This window comes from Bemisia tabaci, chromosome 4 (genome assembly GCF_918797505.1).
Source record: "Bemisia tabaci chromosome 4, PGI_BMITA_v3".
Classification (NCBI taxonomy): Eukaryota; Metazoa; Arthropoda; class Insecta; order Hemiptera; family Aleyrodidae; genus Bemisia; species Bemisia tabaci.
The window spans coordinates 10265250-10286573 of NC_092796.1; the positions used below are offsets into that span (position 1 = coordinate 10265250).

Sequence of the window (21324 nt, forward strand, 5' to 3'; positions counted from 1 at the left end):
ATTTTGTACGCTATTGAATACAGTTGACAACGTTGAATGTTCGTGCGGCGTTGTTACTCGGCATGATACAACTGTTTGTTGGTATTTGCGAAAAAGAAAGGGCCCACACTGGCTGTGCGCCGCGCCATTTGCCCACGCACGCATATTTTCCGTGAGAGAGGAAAACGCCTTCAATTTTTTGGTTATGCAACATGGACATCCGTGAAGCACGAAAAGTTGTATCAAGGCGTTGACATACGTCGTAGTCGCTCTCGTACTTGTTGAAAGGTGTTTTTGGTCTAGTACTGAACGAGACTGAGAGGGGGGGGGGGGGCTCAGTCACGGTGGTTGAATGGGGGGATCCCGAGGGGCTCAGCCAATATGGTGAAAATAGGGGGGAAACCGAGGGACCACCTCCAAAATGGAGGAAAAGAGAGAGGGGGGCTAACTTGGGGGAGGGGGATGCACCAAACGCCTTATGGGCTTTTTGGAGCTTCCTCAGACCACGAAAGAGATGAACCTCTAATGACGCGTGAAATCCATCATCGGAAGCTCTCAAAAGGGGTGCATTTATTGAACCTACAAAATCAGAACGACAAACAGAACTTAACTACGAATACAAAAATGGCGGGCGGGGCTATAGCAAACTAATGGGCGAGTGGAGGGCGACAATAAGGGGGGTGGGAGCCGGAAACCAGGCTCCCTTCCAAAAATTTAACCTTGCACAAGGATGGAGGATGGACAATCCCGTGCCATTCCTAGCTTGGAATGTGCAAAGCACAGACCGGTGTCGGAGGCGGCGACCGGGGGGATGACTAGGGAGCCAATGCCATTCCTAGCTTGAAGTGTGCAAGCACAAATCGGTGTCGGAGGCGGCGACTTGGCAAGGTGTAAGGTAAATGGAAGGAAGCAAGGTGGAAATCGAATAGGGACTTGGTCCGTCCGCGCTCATACGTCGCAGGAGCAAGCCTTACTAAACGAGGAGCTGGGTGACAGACTCGAGGGCTGCTGGCTCTGGTCGCGGACCCCATCAAAGACAAAACACGAAAAAACTGTGGAGGAACGCGAACCGAAAGACCAAACAGCGAAATCTATTGGTGAAGCATTGATACAAAATGTGCGAGAGAGAGCATGGAGGAGGGCAAATGTGCGGTGCGGCAAGGGGAGGCAAGTGAATCATAAGTACAGAGCGGGCCCGGCCCCGGGACCAGAGAGGCCATGGGGAGCGGGAGGGGGCACTAAATGGAGCGTGAGTGCCGAAAAATGAGTGGACGCAGAAACGGGGGGAAATCTCTCCTTAACAAGTACCATCACCATCTAACGTGAATGGACATCAATTGGTGACAAATTTTAAGACTTTCTTTTTCATTTCTATAAAACCAAATTTTCCTTTTCATTTTCTTTTATTATTATCTCTTTATGATTCCTAAAATACGGTTTGGTCTTCAGCGACAGTTATTAGAATCGGATGTTTTTATTTTTCCTCTCTTAAGACAAAGAGGTTTTGAAGTCTTACCTGGGTATGAAAAATAGAATTGCAGACGATCACTGCACTTAAGAGTTTATTTTTTTCTTCGTAATTTTCACACAAATTTAAGGGTTATTGTACTTTAGACGGCATATCGCATATCTTTTTCAAAAAAATTTAAGACGTAGGAGACACAAGGAAGCTCATACTAAGATCGTGTTTTACTATTTTTTTTTTTTTTTTTTAGGTATTTCTGATATTGATTGTTGTTTAAAACTTGAATATTTTGAGTTTAGTTTGCTGATGATTTGAGCAAAAATGACAAGTCATTTAGTAAAAATTCTCTTACGTTGCGTAAATAAAATTAAGGGAATGTTTCAATTACATTCATTTCATTGCAATGTTTTTCTGTTTTGAAGGAGACAAAATCAAATAGAGATGAACAAAAACATTAAAAAAAAAGCACAGGTATACCGAATGATTCTTTAATTTTGATAAAGTATGAATCAAAGTCACGTCAAAACGCACGTACATAATTTTTCATTAAAAAATAACAATATATTCATCTAGGAACAAATCAAATTTTTTAAAAAAAAATACAAAAAATTGAGTACGCACAATTGGCTCGAGAAAATAGAGGAGAATTATAAAAGAAGAAGTGAACTAAAAATAAGACTTCTAGATTAGAACACAGAACATAGTTCCAGTCTTCCATGTTCAAAATAAAGGGGTCGGATAAAATTAGCCAATTGCGATACTTTCAGAGGTTCAAATGATCAAAGTTTCCGAGTTTTAAGAAAGTACTTTAGCATGTCTACACAAAATTCGGCCTATCTGAACCGATGTAAAGTCTCGGCAACCAGAGTTCGGTGGGTCATGATAGGCGACTTTTACTTTCTCGCTCCCCTAGGGTAGAGAGGAAGTATTGTTTTTCTCGTGTACACTAATGCTGAAATACGAACAGAGTCTTTCGGACGAAATATTTAATTTCAGGAAAGTTACGATTATTTTTATAATTTGTTTTAGAAACACTGGGTCAATTTACAAGTAAAATTAACAAAAAAAATCAAATGCAAAAATTAAAATGTTAACAAAAAATTATTGTTGATCACTATGACTGACAACGTCTGAATGTTCATACAAGGAGAATAAACCTCGGTTATACGGACCGACAAGTCCAGTAGACACTCTCCGGCTTAGAGGTCTGAGAATTCTTTAGTACAAACCAACCCTCTTGATCACAGGACTGAATTTAGTTCGATGGACCAAGGCTCAGCATCACGAACTGGAAGTTAAGCTTTACGAACCAAAAATCTTATCTCGTTCATAAAACAGTTCAAATAAATGAGGCTAAATTTCGTGCGAAAAAGGGTTTGACCCTCTGAAAAGCGTCTTTGAACGCATCACTTCGTAACCGAGGTTTTCCTCTCCGTTCACGACGTTCTTTTTTCCCTAAAACATCATCATGATTCTCAAATGATCTTCAGAAGTTCAACAAATACTTCAATAACCATCACAACAGTCTCATCGGATTGTACATATAGGAGCTCGCCTTTTCAGACCCGTGAATTCCAGGGATAGAAACAAGAACGGACTATATCACAATCAGTTAACACTGTAGTGATGATCGTTGAAGATCTTTGCTTACCTCTTATGATCAATTGAACATTATCATGATGTTTCATTCTTACTGAGGCTAGCACAATAGTATTCGACTTTGGAAGGTCAGCGGCCGTTGAAATTCTGTGTTTGTCAACCGGAGAAGACAAGATTATTCAAGAGAATAGATCTATCCGATTGGTCAGCTTCATCCTTCGTCCTCTTTGTCGTGCCAGGAAAGGATGTAGTTAACGAGAAACTGAAGGCAATTGTATGAGGGCGAAGAATAAATGCTGACCAATCACATAACTCTATTCTCCTTAATCTTGTCTTACCCAGTCGAAAAAAACACAAAATTTCAACAATCAGACAGCAGCGGGCCAATTACTGAAATTGATAGACAAAGCTATGTACAAACAAGGAATTCGCAAGGAATATGGAGGGATCCTGTTGGTGAAAGCTGGTGGTTACAATGTACTTACAAAGGATGTAGGTAATAGACTAGCTTACGGCAACCCACGAGAAACCCGACAGCTAGTCTATCATTTACCCCCTCAGTCTGTAAGAACCATCTAATCAATAGGATCGCTCCATACTCCTTACGTCTTCTTTGTCTAAACTTTTGTCTATCCATTTTAATGATCAGCCCGCAGGTCTGTTACATCGATTGACTAGTTTCAGGCGCACTGAAAAAAAAGGTATCACTATCTCAACTATACTTCTAGCGGATTTTGGCGCCAGCCGTAAGAGTAGTTGCATTCGCTAGATGTTTAAAGGCACCAGCCAGCGGTATACTTACAATTAGTTAATTCAACCACAATTATGCTGACTGTGAGGGCACCAGCTAAAGGTATGGTTGATCCAACCACACTCTCAGCTGACTTACCCATACTTCTGGCTCCTGCAACTACTCTAATATCTGGCGCTAAAACCAGCTAGGAGTATAGCATAGAGTACATAGAGTCGTAATGTAAGTGGGAGAGCTGGCGCCACTTTTAAGCATTTTCCATGTCCCGAATTCCGAGACTCCTGTGTGACGCCGGGTCACTTTTTCGATACATGATCGATTGTTTGCGATACACGGGTACCCGGCCATCCGATGACAATAACGACAACAAAGGAGATAGGAATCACGACGTATTCCACACCGTCATTTTGGATCGAACATGTATCGAAAAAGCGACCCGAACTCGGCGAACACCGGGCTCGGAACTCGTCGAGCAGAACATGGCGCCAGCTCTCCCATTTACATTACGACTCTATGCACTCTATGGAGTATAGGTAGTTGGGATTGTGATACTTTTTTTCCGTGCGTCTCAGTGACAGCTCAGTTGAGTTTGAGAAGGGCCCAAACGATGAGCGGCAACGCGAGCGCGTGTGCGGTATGAAGGGGGGCGGTGTCCTCGAGGGGGTCGCCGCAGGGGAGGTCATCGAGCTCCTGGAGCTCGGGGACGTAGCCGGCGAGCCAGCCGAGGTAGGGGCACAGGTAGACGTAAACGGTGAGCTTGCGTTGGCGCCCGCACTGGCCCTCGTTCATCGGGACGGGGGTCTCGGAGCAGTTGCTGCTGGCCAGGCCGTGGGCCAGCGCCACCAGCTTCCCGCTGCACACCAGCGGCCCGCCCATGTCCTCGTCGCAAAGCGAGTACGCCGTGTCCTGCATCGAGCACATCAAACCCTCCGGGTGAACCCTGCAATCAATTCGAATAGAAATACAATGATACTCGCGCAAAAAAAACTTGGGCCTCTGAGCCTGGAACGGACGGCATGTCTATGTAGCCCGTAACTTTTTTTTCAGTATGCACACTGAAAAAAAAACTCCAGCCCTGGGAGCCGCAATTACGGGCTATATAGAGATACCGTCCGTTCCGGGCTCAAAGGCCGGAAATTCCGGCTGCTGGAGCCGTAGCTTCGGCCTCTGAACCCGGAGCAATCGAAGTTACTGCTCCAGCAGCCGGAATTTCCGGCCTTTGAGCTCGGAACGGACGGTATCTCTATATAGCCCGTAATTTCGGCTCCCACGGCCGGAGTTTTTTTTTTTTCAGTGCATAAATCGCAAATCCCCATGGCATGCGTACGGAGAAAAAAATCTTGGTGCGTGGGACCCGAAATTGAGGTCAAATGGATTTCTGAAGTTTTCTGATCACGCATCCGAAAACTTGAGGTCGAGCTGCGCAAGTTTGGGTCAGACATCTGAAGTACTTTGATATACATCGAAGGGTTCGGGTCACACATCTGAAGTACTCCGGTACGTATCGAAGTGCCTCGATAGCTGACCCGAACTTTGGCAGCTCGACCTCAAGTTTTCGGATGCGTGATCAGAAAACTTCAGAGATCCATTATGACCTCAACTTCGGGTCCCATGCACGAAGTTTTTTTTCTCCGTGCGCATGCCATGGGGATTTGCGATTTATGCACACTGAAAAAAAGTGACGGGCTACATAGACATGCCGTCCGTTCCGGGCTCAGAGGCCGAAAGTTCCGGGCGCTGGAGCCGTAGCTTCGACTGCACCAGGTGCTATACCCGAAACTTTCGGCCTCTGAGCCCGGAACGCGAACGGCATGTCTATATAGCCTGCACGGCTGCTGCGGCCGGAGTTTTTTTTTCTGTGTACTTGGTCCTATGTCAAATTTTGCGCGAGAACCAATGGTGCCATTGATTTTCTCCAAAAATCCTGAACTAAAGGCATTGGTTGAAATGGGTAGCTCCTGTAGACTAAGGGGATAAATGATGGACAAACTATTGGGTGTCTCGTGGATTGCCGTTAGTTCTTCTATTACCTACCTCCTTTGTCCATTGCAAACACCCACATCAACCAGTAGGATCTCTCCATATCCTTTTTGTCTTTTTTGTCTATCGCTTTGTCTACCAATTTCAACAATCAGCCCGCTGTGCCCATATCCGCGACAAGCATTTTACAGTGAGCACTTACCAGTTCAAGCAAGGACAGGTATTGCCGAGTCCAACGGTGAGCTTCATGCGAGCCAGGTGATGCCCGAAGAAGGGCTGACTCGCGGAGTCGACGAAGGTCCAGCCGGGCGCCAGGCACGTTAGCGCCTCCCTCTCCGGAACCCGGGTCGTGCGCAACGATATCGGCTGGCACAGCTCGTTGAACACGAACGGCTTCCGCACCTGAAGACAAAAATTCAAAAGAAGACCCGGCAAACAAAAAAATTTGAGCCCTAAAATCAATGCGAGAATGAGGTAATGGAGATGTTGCATTTGTGAGGAATTTGCGATTTGACTGTTGATTCTTATGTAAAAGTTCGCGAGAAACACGATGGTGCCACTGGTTTTCTCTAAAATTAACTCTCAAGCTCAAAAGAAGCTCTCAAGTTGAGGCCAAAATGGAGAGGATATCCCACGCTACACTGAAAAAAAAAGTAGCTTGGATCAAGCATGATAATTCTTGAATTTGCCGCCAAGAATTTTCTTCATCTTGCTTTAAGCTGACTTTTTCTTGATTCAAGAAAAATAATGCTTGGGTTAAGCAAAAAAGTAGCTTATATTAACCGGCAAAATTCTTGATTTAAGAAGAAATACTTCTTGGCGGCAAATTTAAGATTCTTTTTTTTCCAGTGTATCCTGAGAGTCCACCTCTACATCAAGACAATCTCTCCATGCAAAGATAGGGAGCAAATACATTGACAGAGCTGCCACTTTATTTGGGGACTCTAAAATTGGAAACACGGCAACACTGCTAATATATTTGCGCCCTATCTTTGCATGGAGAGTTTGTCTTGATGTAAAGGTATGGACTCTCCGAATATCGTGGGATATCCCCTCCATTTTGGCTTCAACTTGAGAGCTTTTTTTGAGCTTGGGAGTTGATTTCAGAGAAAACCAGTGGCCCCATCGTGTTTCTCGCGAACTTTTACATAAGAATCAATAGTCAAATCGCAAATTCCTCACACATGCAACATCTCTATTCCAAAACGCCTTCAATTGTTTGCATATGCAACATGCACATTCCTGGAGCACGAATAGTTGTATCTCAGGACCGTACTCATAATGGTTTTTTTAACGGACTTTTTTCTTTCGGAGAGTGGTATGATTTCTTTCCAGTAAGAGTGCCTTTCCCATGAGTAGTTTCCCTCGCAAAAGATCGTAACTGAATTTATTGTTGCCAAATTTCCCCTCTCAAATAACATTTTTACCAGGAGAATTTTGGACATCTGGAGCTGAAAATTTCACTGATTTTTCCTCTGAGTTCATAGAAAATTCGGAAAAATTTTGGGGGAAAATTGCACAGGTACATTCTTCTAAAAAATTGAGTTGTCTTAGTCAATCATGAAATGGAGTGAAGTTCCCTCGTCCGAGCAATGACGTATAGCATCGTGTAAAGGACAATTTGTACAAACCTCAAGTAAAATTCATCTATTCAAGTTTGGAAATAGATTTCCACGAGGGATTGCAATGATTTGGCTACAAAAAATGAAATATGAATGAAAGAATACGGCGCGTTTTAACAATTATAAGGTAGGTCCTTACCTACCTCAGAGCCGGCCAAAATAGTAAGAAAAGTGTGTACTTTTAAATCATTTTAATATCTTGTATGGATCTATCTCCAAAGTTATTATGTTGAATTTTAACCTGAGGCTCGAGAAATTTGCCCTTTTGATGGTGCTACTTTAAAAGCCTCCTTCATGAGAACATAAACTATACAATGTCTTTACTTCCTAAGGAAAGGCGTCGTGTGAGGAAGGACTGCGAAAACGGCCCTAAGGGCTGTTTTATTCAAGAGAGGCAAAGGGGGTAAGTTGGCTAAGCCTTCCGTGTCATCGATTTTTTCGGAAATGATGTTAAAGGAAAAAAGTCATACCTAAAAAAGTAAATAAAATTATACTGTGTTAAATTGCGCCGTAACAAACTACGTTACGGTTTGTTTTTCATACATACAGGGTTATTCAAAAGTCACGCACCACTGGCCATGAGGGGAGTGACCATTTGAAATTTATGAGTTGCCCTTCGATCCCCTCCCCTTGAGGGAATCAAAAACTGGAAAGTACCTCAAAAAGTTCTCCCCCGATATGAGGAAAAACGTCATAAATCGCGAGTCGATATCTTAATCATAACTAAAGTTATGGCCGGTGGCGCGTGACTTTTGAATAACCCTGTATAAATCTTAGATTTTTTAGACTAATCGAGGTCACATTGTACCCACTCACGTCACGGTGTGAACAAATCAAACACTGCTACACCTTTTTTCCCTCCTTTATCGACACAGCCAACCTATTATATTTTTTATGGGTAAAACTATACGAGATTTGCCACGTGGGACTTCATTGTAGCAGTTTAAATGAATGAAAAAATTCTTTCATACGAGGATGTTTGCCATTTCTGGAATGAAACGTCAATGCTGATATAAATGCTGGAAATGTAGGAAATATTAAGGTTGAATTGGACGTATTTCTATCAAACAGAACTATGTGCATTAAGACATGAGCCCTGAGACTCATAAGAATATATACATAACAGGGCTCATGTCATATTGCACATAGTTCCGTTTGACAGAAATACGTCCAATTTGAGGTGTATTTACCTTAATGACAGCGAGATCGTTGGTCACCGTGTCGTAGCCGGGCGACGCATTAGGCGTGTAGCCTGGATACACGCTGATGTCCTCCGCTACCCTCGTTTGTGCGTGGGCGTCCAGTTGGTGAACATCCGACCCCGTCTGGGCAGTTACTATCTAGGCAAATAAACGTCTTGTTCTCACTATTACTTCATTCGAATCTCTTACACGAAATTTAGAAGAGATATTGTATGCTGCCGTGCTAAGCAGGAAGAACGCCGTATGAACATTCAAGAGTTGTCAAATTTCCCTCGATAAAACATGTATTGTTGGCAACACTTATGCATATTCTTCTTTGAAATTTTCAGTTATTTTAGATTAAATTGCGTGAAAATTGTCTGGACATTTTGGAAAATAATATCCACAATTTTTCCGGTAAATTTTGTTTTTTATCGGAGGAAACTTGGCAACGTCTGAAGGCTCATACGGCGTTCTTTCTTAGCACGGCAGTATGGTCGGATGTTGAAATCAAATTCCTCGTGCAAAACGGAGTTTTTGTCTTTGAACTCCTCTTCCTCTGTTATGTTATTTTGCTTACAACAAAACGAAAGAGAAGAAAAGCTCTTACCTACGAAAATATTGGTTTCAAATTAAATTTTGCTGCATGCATAAGTCGAAAGAGACCTATGTTTTATTCAATGCGAACCAGGCTTATGACAAGCTGTATTCCTCCGGAAAGGAGATAAAAAAAGGAAAAGGGAATTTATGAGGGAAAAATATTTTGACAGCCATTGTCGTATAAGTCGAATGCACCCTGATCCAATATATGTTATCAATTCCTTAACTATTGCTCGTGAGTATAATGTCAAAATTATCCATTCTAATCCAAAACTCTATTTGGAACTGGTATGCTCATTAGGGCTCAAAATTTTTGACTCTAATTGAAATTTTTTGACTTTTTGGCTTTGTTTCCCGCGCAAAATAGTGTAGACCAGCACTATTTTATCACTTTGTTACTTATAATTTATGTACGTTTCTTGGGGGGTTTTCCTTGTTTACACCCAGTCATACCCTGACTTAAAGTCGATTCTAAGAATGTAGTGTTCCTTCTTTACATGTTTATTTCTGAAAATTAAACAAATATGAAGAATAAGAGCATTTTTGAAGAAAGTTTTATACATATTAGTACTTTTTCAATTTAAAATTGCATGACTACTTCATGCCCTCTTTCTTGAGACCATTATGAAACGCAAGAATCTAGGGCACCAAAACGAGTATTTTCTATTTCCGGCATGAATAAGTAAACTATTGGAGGAAAGAATGACCGAATTTACTGACGAGTTTTCTGATACGGCGGTAGTCATTTGTACTTCGAACTGACATCTTCATCAGAAATTGTCTAAAATTTGGTTTTATCCAAAATTACGGTGAGGCAAATACCAATATTGTGATCGAGTGGTTGTGGCATGTTGGTCGTCAAATGGAAATTATATTTTCTGATGTCAATTCCATTATTCATTTCTTCTGGAGAAGCAGCCATTCATTCGCAACCACCCGCACCTGAGAAAAATTATACCACCCTAGTAACTAAGGTATGTTCCCGTATGTTAGAAAGTTCTCAGCACAAACTGATACAAATCATGGAACTGAACTCAGAATTTGACACCACGGCCCTCATTCACAATCTGCACGACATTCTCATGCCAGTCTCTCAGGTGAATGATGTTCGAGCCTTGAGGCCAAAGTTTTCCGACACTGAACCGAAAACAATGCTTTTTGTCCTGGATAATATCGGCAACATCATTAACCTCATTTTAGGAACTCAAAATTTTGGGAAAAAGGTGATTCCACTGGAATTGCTGGGAGAATATTCACCACTGATTTCAAAAACCAAGCAGCAGCCATTCACGTTACCAAATTTTTGTGTTCAACACGGAGAAGAGTTGGAATTTACCTTGAAGGATTCGAAAAGACCATGCGAGAGGAACCTAACGATTCTGGATACTCACTTGCAAGAGGACTCTGTATTACCCGACGATATTTTTGACCAAGTTAGTGGTCTGCACGCGAACAATATGTGGAACTCTAGAAATTATTTGATATTTTATGTATCAAGTAGGTACCAGGTTTCCGAATTCTCAGGGGAAGATTGGATCCCCTCGGTTCGACTCTTATTCAGATTCATGTGGCGCACGTTCAGAGGTCATAAAACTCTCATCTGTTTCGGAGCGTCATGTCGCCGATACGATCCATTTTTTGAGGAACTGCGAGAGTATGAGATAGAGACAGAGGAGGAATTTGCCGATTTTTCGTGGTATTCAATGGAAGGCAAAACACTGACTGTTCTCCTTCAAAACATCCAGGCTACCAATCTTGACGCGGTGTTCGACGGTTGCACGGATGGCAGCATAGCCATCTTTGCCGGCCTTCTTTTAGATTCGCTGGTTCGCCGAAACGGTTCACTCAAAGCGGTCTCCCACGACTCACTTGGCGGTGATCAGTTTTTTCAAATCCCACCAGACATATATAAACGCTATGAACTTGGCCTGAAGTATGGTGTAGATATACATGTTCTCGGAAGCGCGGTTGCAAATCGAGCGAACCTACCGGACCTGCGGTATCACACCGACTCTAGAATCATGCCAGCTTATGGTAAGAGTCCCCAGAGCGGGATACATCCCACAGTATGTGACCCCTTTCTACTGCTTCTCTCCAACACTGTGGATTTTCTTCGTTGTAACAATTTTCATATTCACGCTGGTTCATTACAAGCTTGTCCGCACCTACGGAGAAATTTCCCGTTTCTCCAGCACTGAGGAGACACCGACGGAGCATGAACTTTATCCAACCTTCATGACGATCTACAGATATGTTTTGGGAATCGGCCAACCCCGCTTGATCATGATCGAATTGATGACGGGCAAAATTGTATTCTTCGTTATTGTCTTCTCTATGATGATCCTCATCACTCTTTTTCAGAGCAGAATGTTCAGTCTTTTGCAATCGCGGGTTCGCTATGGAGACATCGACACGCTGAGAGATATCGAGAAATCCGACTTGATGATACAATCGACCGATATTCAAATGGACACACGGTTTCTAGGCGATGAGCCTCAATTAGAGTGGCTTCGACGTAAGCTAACAGACGGTTATGAGTTTAAATGTTCTCAAGTTGAATGTGGCTTGAGAAGGGTGGACGATGATCACTTCAATTTGGCTGATATTCGAGCGAATATAAGCGATGCGCGTCTAGCCAAAAGAGAACTTTACACCATGTTAAGACAAGATGCATTTCTTTACAGGATGAGCACAAAGTATGACCGATTGAGCGACCTAATTTACTCTGATTATGAGACGGGCAGCGATTACGAATTTCACATCGCTCAAGAGCGCGTAATGAGCTACTCTCTCACGTTTTTCATGCTCGGAAACTCTTTTTACCACGACGTTATCAACGAGCATATACTCCGATTTGTGGAAGGTGATCTCGATTCTCGGAGCTTCGGAGAAAATTTTGATTATGACCTCAAACAGTTTCAAAAGAGGGACAACGGCAATGAGGAATTGAGACCGTTTATTTTAAATGATCTCAAGCTCGCTTTTATAGCTCTGGCAGCTGGATGGGTCTTGAGTATCTTTTGTTTCGTCCTGGAACTCCTGGCTCAATTTTAGGTTCGTCATGGACCCACTGGCAGAGTTTCATTCACTTGTTACGACTATGATCCCACCTATAATAGTTACCCGACCTATGTCGTCAATTCTTTCGTTCACGATAACTATCGTTAGATTTACGTTAGCCTACTCAAATTTTGTGATTTCGTCCATTTTGGTCTCATAAAGAACTGTATAGATTTTTTGTTAAATCGCACTTACCGTTTACTTATAAACGGTAATTAACGTAAGTGCCCTACTTACGCTGTTTTCCACTAATCTGTTTTTATGAAAATTCCATTCCTTGGTTTCCTTGGTAACCTTTATTTGCTATCAGCTGATGTTTTATTTCAATTTCTTTTTTTCATTTTTTTCTTTCTTTTTTTTATTAAATCATTAATTGCTAGGTTAGTTCTAATTTTTTTGCCAGCAACCAAATACTGTGTCTGTAGATTGTTGTTATTTCACCCAATAAAAAAAAAAAAAAAATATTCTACCTCCCCCCCCAGCTCATTTTTTTAGCTCCATCACCCTCTCCCCTCAACTCATTTTTCTATCGATTTTATCATTTTCTTTTATGGCATGTCTTGCTCCCCTACCACCATTTTTTCGGGGTTATATATATTTTAGCGGCCTCTAGACCTGTGACTCCAGTCACGGGCATTTCGCTAGTATTAAATCTGCGTATGCAAAAAAATTATACCAAAAAGTGGCAGAAAAAAATCTGGTCTTGTAATTTAATATGCTTGACCCTTAAATGCTCATGCCGGGAGAAAGTGACCCAAGGCTGGCCAAACCACGTCCGCGGGTTGTATGGGGCCGATGCCGCACAGTGGATCGAGTCAATAGGCGAGGTCGGCAAAATTTGGAAACTTTAAACGCTTATAACTCCGTTTCTACAAAACTTTGAGGTTCTGAAAGTAGTTCTATTGGTTTTCTCGTGGAATTTTCTTCGAAAAACACCCCTCACAGTTGAAAATATGACAAAATAAACATCAAAATTTGAAGCTTTCGTCAATAATTTCATGTCCGACCTCTCTAATTGACTCAATTCACTGTGTGCCGGTATGTGCCAGCTGCAAATGTAGGTCTAAAAATACACCGTAAAAAGAGAATCGGACATAAACACTTGGGAGTCGCTCTCACAACGCTCTCTGGCGCTCTGCGACGCCTCACCGCCACAAAACTCGGTCCTCCCACAACCCACCAGGGAGTTGGCATTCCCTCATCTCCTCTAAAACCCCCTGTCATCACCCGAGAGATCGGATCTTAGAATCGGACATCAAATTGAAAAAGATCGAGTGTCAACACAGCCGAAAATAGGAGAGGCGTATTCGGGTCTCGTTTCATAATCTTTCTTCGAATCTGAGCGACACCTCATAGAGCAGAGCGTTCACGCCTCGAGCCGTTGCGCCTTCAATTTTGCCGATGCAACACGGACATCCGCCATGCACGAATAGGTGCATCTCTGCGAGGAGCGAATTCCAGCAGTAGCCTGATTGTTGAAATTTTGTGTTCGTAGACCCAATAAGAAAAAACAAAACAGGAATGGAGTCAGGTGATAAGTCAGCTTTATCAATCGTCTTCTTTCCCGTGTCGACAAACGACGGACTTAACCAGGATTTGACGACCGAAAGTCGGCAACTCAAGATAGCTTCTCGATTATTACATCCATTACCGGCACGGCAACGAGGCCGACTCACAAAACCGACCAATCACGTGACTAAATTTTAGTTACTCTTGTCTTATCCGGTCGGCAAACACAGATTTTCAACAATCCGGCTGCTGACGTTGTTCAAGTTCAAAATGAAAGAACTGAGAGCGTCAAAAGCTCAAGGATTCGGAACTTTTTTGTTCCAATTCGTCCCACTAAATAACTGTCAAAAGTTCCGGGATTCCTTTTAGACTTTTTCACAAGTTCCGAGAAATTTCCGGAAAATGCAAAAGATCCGGAACATTTCGGAAAGTTTAAAAGTTCCGGGAAAAATTCAGGAAAATCTCAAAAGTTCTGGAATTCGGAACTCACTGAAAAAAAGTAGCTTGGAGCAAGCATGATAATTCTTGAATTTGCCGCCAAGAATTTTCTTTATCTTGCTCTAAGCTGACTTTTTCTTGATTCAAGAAAAATAATGCTTGGGTTAAGCAAAAAAGTAGCTTATATTAACCAGCAAAATTCTTGATTTAAGAAGAAATACTTCTTGGCGGCAATTTTAAGATTCTTTTTTTTTCCAGTGTAGTTCCGGGGAATGGGAGCACTGCGGAGGGCCAGTGGCGTGGCGTGAATTGCGATATATCGATTGTTATGCCATTTAAACCTATGGTAAAGAATCGATTATTAAGGTGTTCGCTGCGAACACCCTGTTTATCGATCCTTTTCCATAGGTTTAAATGGCATAACAATCGATATATCGCAATTCACGCCACGCCACTGCGGAGGGCATACTTGGATACTAGCAAGATTTTTAGGTTTCCGGATACTCATAATGCGATAAAGAAGGCCGAGCTATTAGCCGACTTCACAAATATAATATGCAATAATTGCCACTCAGGCCATGCTTTGGTGCTTATTGCTGTTTTACCTCGCCTCTAGTCTCGCTCTCTTTGTTCTGTAGACCTTTTTCTTTTTTTTTCATTCACCATGTAGCAATTTTGTAGTGCTTTTCCCTTTGTCTCTGTTATTATGCATCTTGGCAGTGTTTTTACTTTCTCGCTCCCATAGGGTAGAGAGGAAGTATTGTCATCCTCCAAGAAAAAAAAAAAAAAAAAAGTTGAAATTTCATCATTTCTAGTTTTTCTTCTCTGTTCTTTCCTTTTGCACTGATGAAGACGAAAGTGTTGGTCGAAACGTTTGCGTGTCCACCATGTTATGGTAAAATTGTAAATATATCAACATCCTCTTGCACATTGTTTTTCTTATTAAAGAATGGCCTGAGTAGCAATGGAGATGTTGCATGAGTGAGGGATTTATGATATGACCATTGATTCTTATGTAAAAGTTCGCGAGAAACACGATGGTGCCACTGGTTTTCTCTGAAATAATCTCCCAAGCTCAAAAAAAGCTCTCAAGTTGAGGCCAAAAAGGAGGGGATATCCCACCCTACCCTGAGAGTCCACCTCTACATCAAAACAAACTCTCCATGCAAAGATAGGGAGCAAATACATTAGCAGGGTTGCCGTGTTTTCAGTTTTGGAGTCCCCAAATACAGTGGCAGCCCTGTCAATGTATATTTGCTCCCTATCTTTGCATGGAGAGTTTGTTTTGATGTAGACGTGGACTCTCAGGGTAGCGTGGGATATCCCCTCCATTTTGGCCTCAACTTGAGAGCTTTTTTTGAGCTTGGGAGTTGATTTCAGAGAAAACCAGTGGCACCATCGTGTTTCTCGCGAACTTTTACATAAGAATCAACAGTCAAATCGCAAATCCCTCACACATGCAACATCTCCATTATTGCATATTACATCTGTTAAGTCGGCTAATAGCTCAGCCCTTTTTATCGTCTTGGATACTAGTACCGTCACTCTGGAAGGAAGGACGACTTCGCCATTTTCGAAGAAGCAATGCGCCGCCGACAAGACGTGGTACTCGTTGAGGATGGCCCCTGTGCACCGGAGGTTCTTCCCTCGGGTCCGGTTGAGTCGAGTTACGGCCACGGCCAGGTAAGGGATCTCACTGATGTCCACCGCTTCCGGTTTGTCCTGCGCGAAGGCCTCCATTCTCGTTGGTGCCGCTCGCGGGGTGTGCACCTCTATCGGTCTATTGGGTTGCTTTTCAGCCAGAGGTTTTACCTCCTCTCGACTCTCTTTCCTTTCAACAATTTCAAATCACGAATAAGTATTCTAATTCAATCACTATAATTGAGGAGCTTTCCGGAAAAAGGGCACATGGCAAAAAATAGCGTTCAAGATAAACGCATTTTAAGTTTCCATCATTAATTTCTGGCCACTGATGGTACCATCTATCGCAGCTTGGACTCCCGATTTCGAGCGAAAATCACTGTTAGTGGCCATAGAGTAATGATCAGAACTTCAAATGCATTTCTCTCAAACGCAATTTTTCGTAATGTGCCCTTTTTCCGGAAAGCTCCTCAATTGGACCGCACTAAGCAGGAAAGAATCAAGCCGCAATAGTCGTTGTCAAAAACTGGGCAATTTAATTTTTTACATGAAAACGGTTGTGCGCATTCTTGTGCAAATTTCAGTAAATTTTCTACACAGTACGAAGCGAATTCCGCGAAAATTTCAAAGGAATCCGCACAAACGTTCTCTAGTAAAAAATTAAATTGCTCACTTTTTAACAGTGGCTAATGTGGCTGGTTCCTTTCTGCTAAACGCGCTCCAATTGAAAATTTATAACTAGGGAAAGTTCAATCACTTCTCAGCCGTACTTGAAATATTACTAGGCGTTGAGCGATAACTATTTGAACACGACCGTCATGCGGAATGCATACGCATCTGTTTTGAAGGCGATTTCTGGGCACAGCATTGACCAGAATCAGTGGTCTCTCTTGTGGTTCATTTTATAAAAATAAAACTATTCAACAAAATGCCATGCAACTTTTAGTGAATTTTCCTCAAATTATGAAAAATATGATGACAAATAATTGAAAGGCCGTATCTGCTCAGTTTTCTTATTTATGTAGAAAAATAAAACATGAGAAGAAATTCTGCAACTTGTGACGAAGTCACACCTAACTAAGAAACGTAGCATCTATAGTTTCATGTAGGGCATACATATATGTAGGAAAGTTATAAGTTCGACACGCCCATAAAATAATAACTTGGGAAAATTTTCCAGTAGACCTCAATTAAATATGGTATTTCAGTTTTTAACAGTTTATAAAAAAATATTAGTCCATTGAGATGTACATAACAGTAATAGTCTCTAAGTCATGCTATCAATTTTAATCACGAAACTATTATTACGCAAAGGAATTAAAAAAAAAATCCTGAATTAAAGTGGTCAAATATCCAATTCCAGTAAAAATCATAACTCACCTAGCCTCGCTTGGCTCCTTTTTTGCCTTGTCTTTCTGCGACTTCGTCACTGAAGGAATGTCCACATCGCCCTCAGAATCGTCCGCCGGTAGATCCTCATCAGGGTTCCTTGCAACATTCTCCTCGTCTCCATAGTTCCGGTCTTTGACTTCCGGATCGCTCATCCTGCTTCTGGTTTTGGATTCCTCTATCCTTCCCACCGCTTTTCCCTGTCCTTCCCGTTTCTCCGAAGTAGTCGTCGTAGTCATCGTCCTCGTGGTTTCCTCCTCTAAGTCCACACGATTCTTCTGCAGCCAGGATTCATTCGCCTCCTTCCTCGTCGCCTCATCCCTCTTCGCCTCCTCTCCTTTCTTCATTTCCTCCTGCATCGCCTCTACTCTCCTCGCATTCCCGTATAAAAAACTACTCGTCGACTTTCTTCCCAACGTTTCATGATGTTTTTTCTCGTCGTTGACCAGTTTCAGATCATCGGGCGGCTGCCAGGTTTTCACCGTGGTGGCCTGGGTGGTCGCCGTGGTCGTGGACGATGTCGTAGTGGACTCCGGGAGTTTGGTCCCTTGGTCGAACTTGTTCCCGGTCAAGGGACTTCCGCCATCCCCGTCTTCTTCCTGACCGCGGCTCGAGTTCTCGACTTCGGGCGAGTTGACCCACGAGTGATTCGCGTTGTCCTGGTGGTACCTCGTCCCCGTTAGATCCGTGTCCTCCGTCGTGGAGATCGTCGAATTGTCGGGAGCCTGGCGGTATTTGGAGCCGGTTAGATCGGTCTCCTCCGTGACGATGTCCGTGACGATGGTCTCGTCGCTCGGCGCGTTGTCGCCGGTTCCCTGGTGGAATCTGGAGCCCGTTAGGTTCGTCTCTTCGAAGACCTCGTCGATAGCGATGTCTCCGGGTGTTTGGGTCAGCTCGAATTCCTCGGGTGCCCGTGTGCTCGTGACCTGCGCCGATGGGAGCGCCAAGAATCCGTGACTCGCGACTGGTCTGAATCTCTTGCCGTTGGTTACCATTAGAGGACGTGAGTTGGGTTTTTTCTCCGTCGGGTGTTTATGCTTCCTTTTTACCAGATCGAACGCTCTGATGGGTTCGATCTCTTGATCCGAGTCGCCGCTTACTTCGTCGTCTTGGACCAAGTGGGAGTGCGAGTGCGGAAGCGGTTGGGCTCGCACGTGAACCGGAGAACTGCCGGCCGGTAGGTTCGCGAGGTCCATGAGCCCGAAGGGTCCGGGAGTCGGTTCCTTCAGTTCCGGAGGATTCTTCCTGGACAAAGATGTAAACTTCTATCAAATTGATTCTAGTAAATTTTTATGTCTAGAATTGTGTGAAATTTTCTGGAAATATTTTAAATTTCAATAAACTTCTGTAGATTTACGCGAATCCTCTGGCATTCCCTAGGCACCCGAGCTAAACTGGACGGCATGATCTAGAAGCAGTCAAACTCATTGCGTGGTGCGTAATCATCTCTCATGTTTTACTATTTACCTGAAAAGTCGGCATTGTTCTGTCTTCAGATGGCGTGCTTATATACCTTATAATCCAAGGGAAATTCATAAAAAGTATGTAGACAGGAGGCTGCTCGATTTTGGTAAAAAATTAAACATGAGAGAAACCAGGCAACGTTGAGCGCAGTATCCTGGTTTTTTCTATGTTTCCCAATTCACACACCGGATCTTTTCAAAATATTCTACAAATAAAGTCGCTTAAATGTTAAACGCTCCACCGGAAAACTGCAAGAACTTGTTCAAAATGTGACCAGAAATACCAGAATATTTCCAAGGCTTTTTTTTTAAAAAAAGTTTTTATAGTTTTTTTAAAATACTTCAAAAATATTTTACATGGAAATTTCCACGAACACAATACGAAAATATTTCAGGCACGCGTTCCTTCCCATTCCAAAAACTTTCCTTTACAAATTTTGCCAAAAAAAGTACCAATTTTTTCTCAGCAATAATTGAATCTATAGTATATTTAATTGTAGGTGTTTAAGTAAGTAGCGCATAACCAATGCACTAACCCTTCCATTACACAGCCCACGATGTAGCCGTAGCCTCCCTGCCTCCACCCTTGCTGATGCTAACGCGGAACCACCTGTTCTCATACCCGCTTGTTTTGATAATGTTCTTAACATCGTTATGTACCTTCCAGCCAAAGTATCACAAGCGCCATGCGACGATGAAAAATTTCCGCCGCCATTTTATTTTTTTTACAGAGAAATTGTTCAACGAAGCCAACCGAAAAGTTCACTGAATTTTCTTTGTGCTGCCGATAAAATTCAGTGAAATTTTCGAACAGATCCAACCAAAAATTTCTCTGTAGAAGAATCAAATGGTGGCGGAAATTTTAAAACGTCGCATGACGCTTGTGATATTTTGGCCGGAAGGTGACGACGTCTCAATATACCTTTTTATCCCAGTATATCTGTGATTGAGTTTGTACACGGAAAAAAAAACTTCGTGCGTGAGACCCAAAGTATAGGTCCTATGGATCTCTGAAGTTTTCGGATAGAGCATCCGAACACTTATACGGTCCAGCTGCTGAGGTTCGGATCACACATCTGAAACTTCAGTTCTCACATCTGAAGTGCTTCGGTTTTCACATCCGAAAAACTTCGGTTCTCACATCTGAAGTACTTCAGATGTAAGAACTGAAGTTTCAGATGTGTGATCCGAACCTCGACAGCTAGACCTTAAGTGTTCAGATGCTCAATCTGAAAACTTCAGAGATCCATATGACCTAAACTTCGGGTCCCACGCACGAAGTTTTTTTCTCCGTGATATCTAGAGCGGGGATTAGAGTCCCTTTATGCCCAGAGTTAAGACAACTCGATTATCAGCTGACTGGCAGCCGGCCTTGGCTGGCCATGGAGGCCGAAACGAGTGCACCCAAACGAACGATATTGAGGGATAAGGATCAGGAATATCCTGCGATGTCTGTCACACAAAAACAACAACATCGACAAATTGATCAATTAAAAAGAAAATGAGATTGGTTTGTGAAAAATTTCTTAATCTATTTTCATTTTGGACCGATGGAAATAACAATTTACTCTTGATAAACCACAATTAGGTAATATTTTTATTATTCTTGTTCACATTCTAGGTATCGCCATCTTGGTGCACTCGTTTCGGCCTCCATGAGCGAGAACCAATCAGAATTGGATTTTTTTTTAGGCCACTTTCAGTCCAACCCTGGCCCAACCAAAAGTGAGTTGTCTTAACTCTGGGTATAAAGGGACTCTAGCGGGGATCTGAGATGGCTTACCGGACCGACGTGGGACCGTCCTTGGCAACTGTTGTCATACTTGCGTTCGCAGTCGGATGAGTCGCTGCTGGCGTTGTCGTAGGTCGTGTCGTGGACGCAACCTGCGAGACGTTACCGGAAGGAGGAATCCTGGATACCGGTTTCGCGTGCTCTATCGTCTGAGAGTACTTATTCCCATGCAAACTGCTCTCCTCGGGTCCGTTCTTCGAGCTACCGTCCGACTCGATGAGGTCTCGATCCTGACCGTATCGATTTCCGGTGAGGTTGCTTTCTTCCGTCGTCGCTCTTTCGGTCATCACTTCCGGTTCGGATGGAGGTTGGGCTTGGTTAAACCGGTTCCTGGTCACGTTGGGCTCTTCGTTTTCGCGCTGACCTCCATGCTGGAAAAAGGATATTACAAGCGGGAAATTTACTGAAAATTCGATCGATCGAATATAAAAAATTGGAAAATTGAGAAAGGACTAGTGGTCGCCCATCAGTTAATGTTAAGGTGATTCGATGGACGCCATATTTTGTGTCAGAACGGCATGCGATATATCGCATCAACTGGTTCAATTTTTTCAGCTACTCGTCATTTTTCTCCAATTTTGAGATCGCGATTCTGTTGTCAGGAGACTAAACCACTCACTTACCAATTTTAACAAAGAAATTCACAACGTAATGAAGGTGCGGTTTTTTAAAGTATCTCATTCGAGTGCAGTTTCGATATCAGTATCGAATGCGATGTTTTCTCTCTAAAAAAAACCACGCCTTTCTTACGTTGAATTTCTTTGTTAAAATTGGTAAGTGAGTGCTTAAGTCCTGACAACAGAATTGCGATCTCAAAATTGGAGAAAAATGACGAGTAGCTGTAAAAATTGAACC

The 21324-nt window shown here is 42.7% G+C and overlaps 1 protein-coding gene across 4 annotated transcripts in view; it reads right to left on the minus strand.

Moving 5' to 3' along the window:
* Positions 1-1916: 1916 nt before the first annotated feature.
* Positions 1917-21324, minus strand: part of LOC109033447 (uncharacterized) — a 74699-nt gene continuing 55291 nt past the window's right edge. For 3 of the 4 annotated variants that reach the window (XM_072299288.1, XM_072299289.1, XM_019046071.2), the window contains 6 exons: positions 20461-20840; positions 17206-18459; positions 15724-16015; positions 8587-8736; positions 5977-6176; positions 1917-4734 (listed from right to left, as the gene is read on the minus strand). In XM_072299288.1, the coding sequence (XP_072155389.1) occupies positions 4374-4734; positions 5977-6176; positions 8587-8736; positions 15724-16015; positions 17206-18459; positions 20461-20840 (2637 nt within the window). In that variant the 3' untranslated portion in view covers positions 1917-4373. Of the gene's footprint in view, positions 4735-5976; positions 6177-8586; positions 8737-15723; positions 16016-17205; positions 18460-20460; positions 20841-21324 lie in introns of those variants that run through there. The other variant, XM_072299290.1, reaches the window with a different exon arrangement.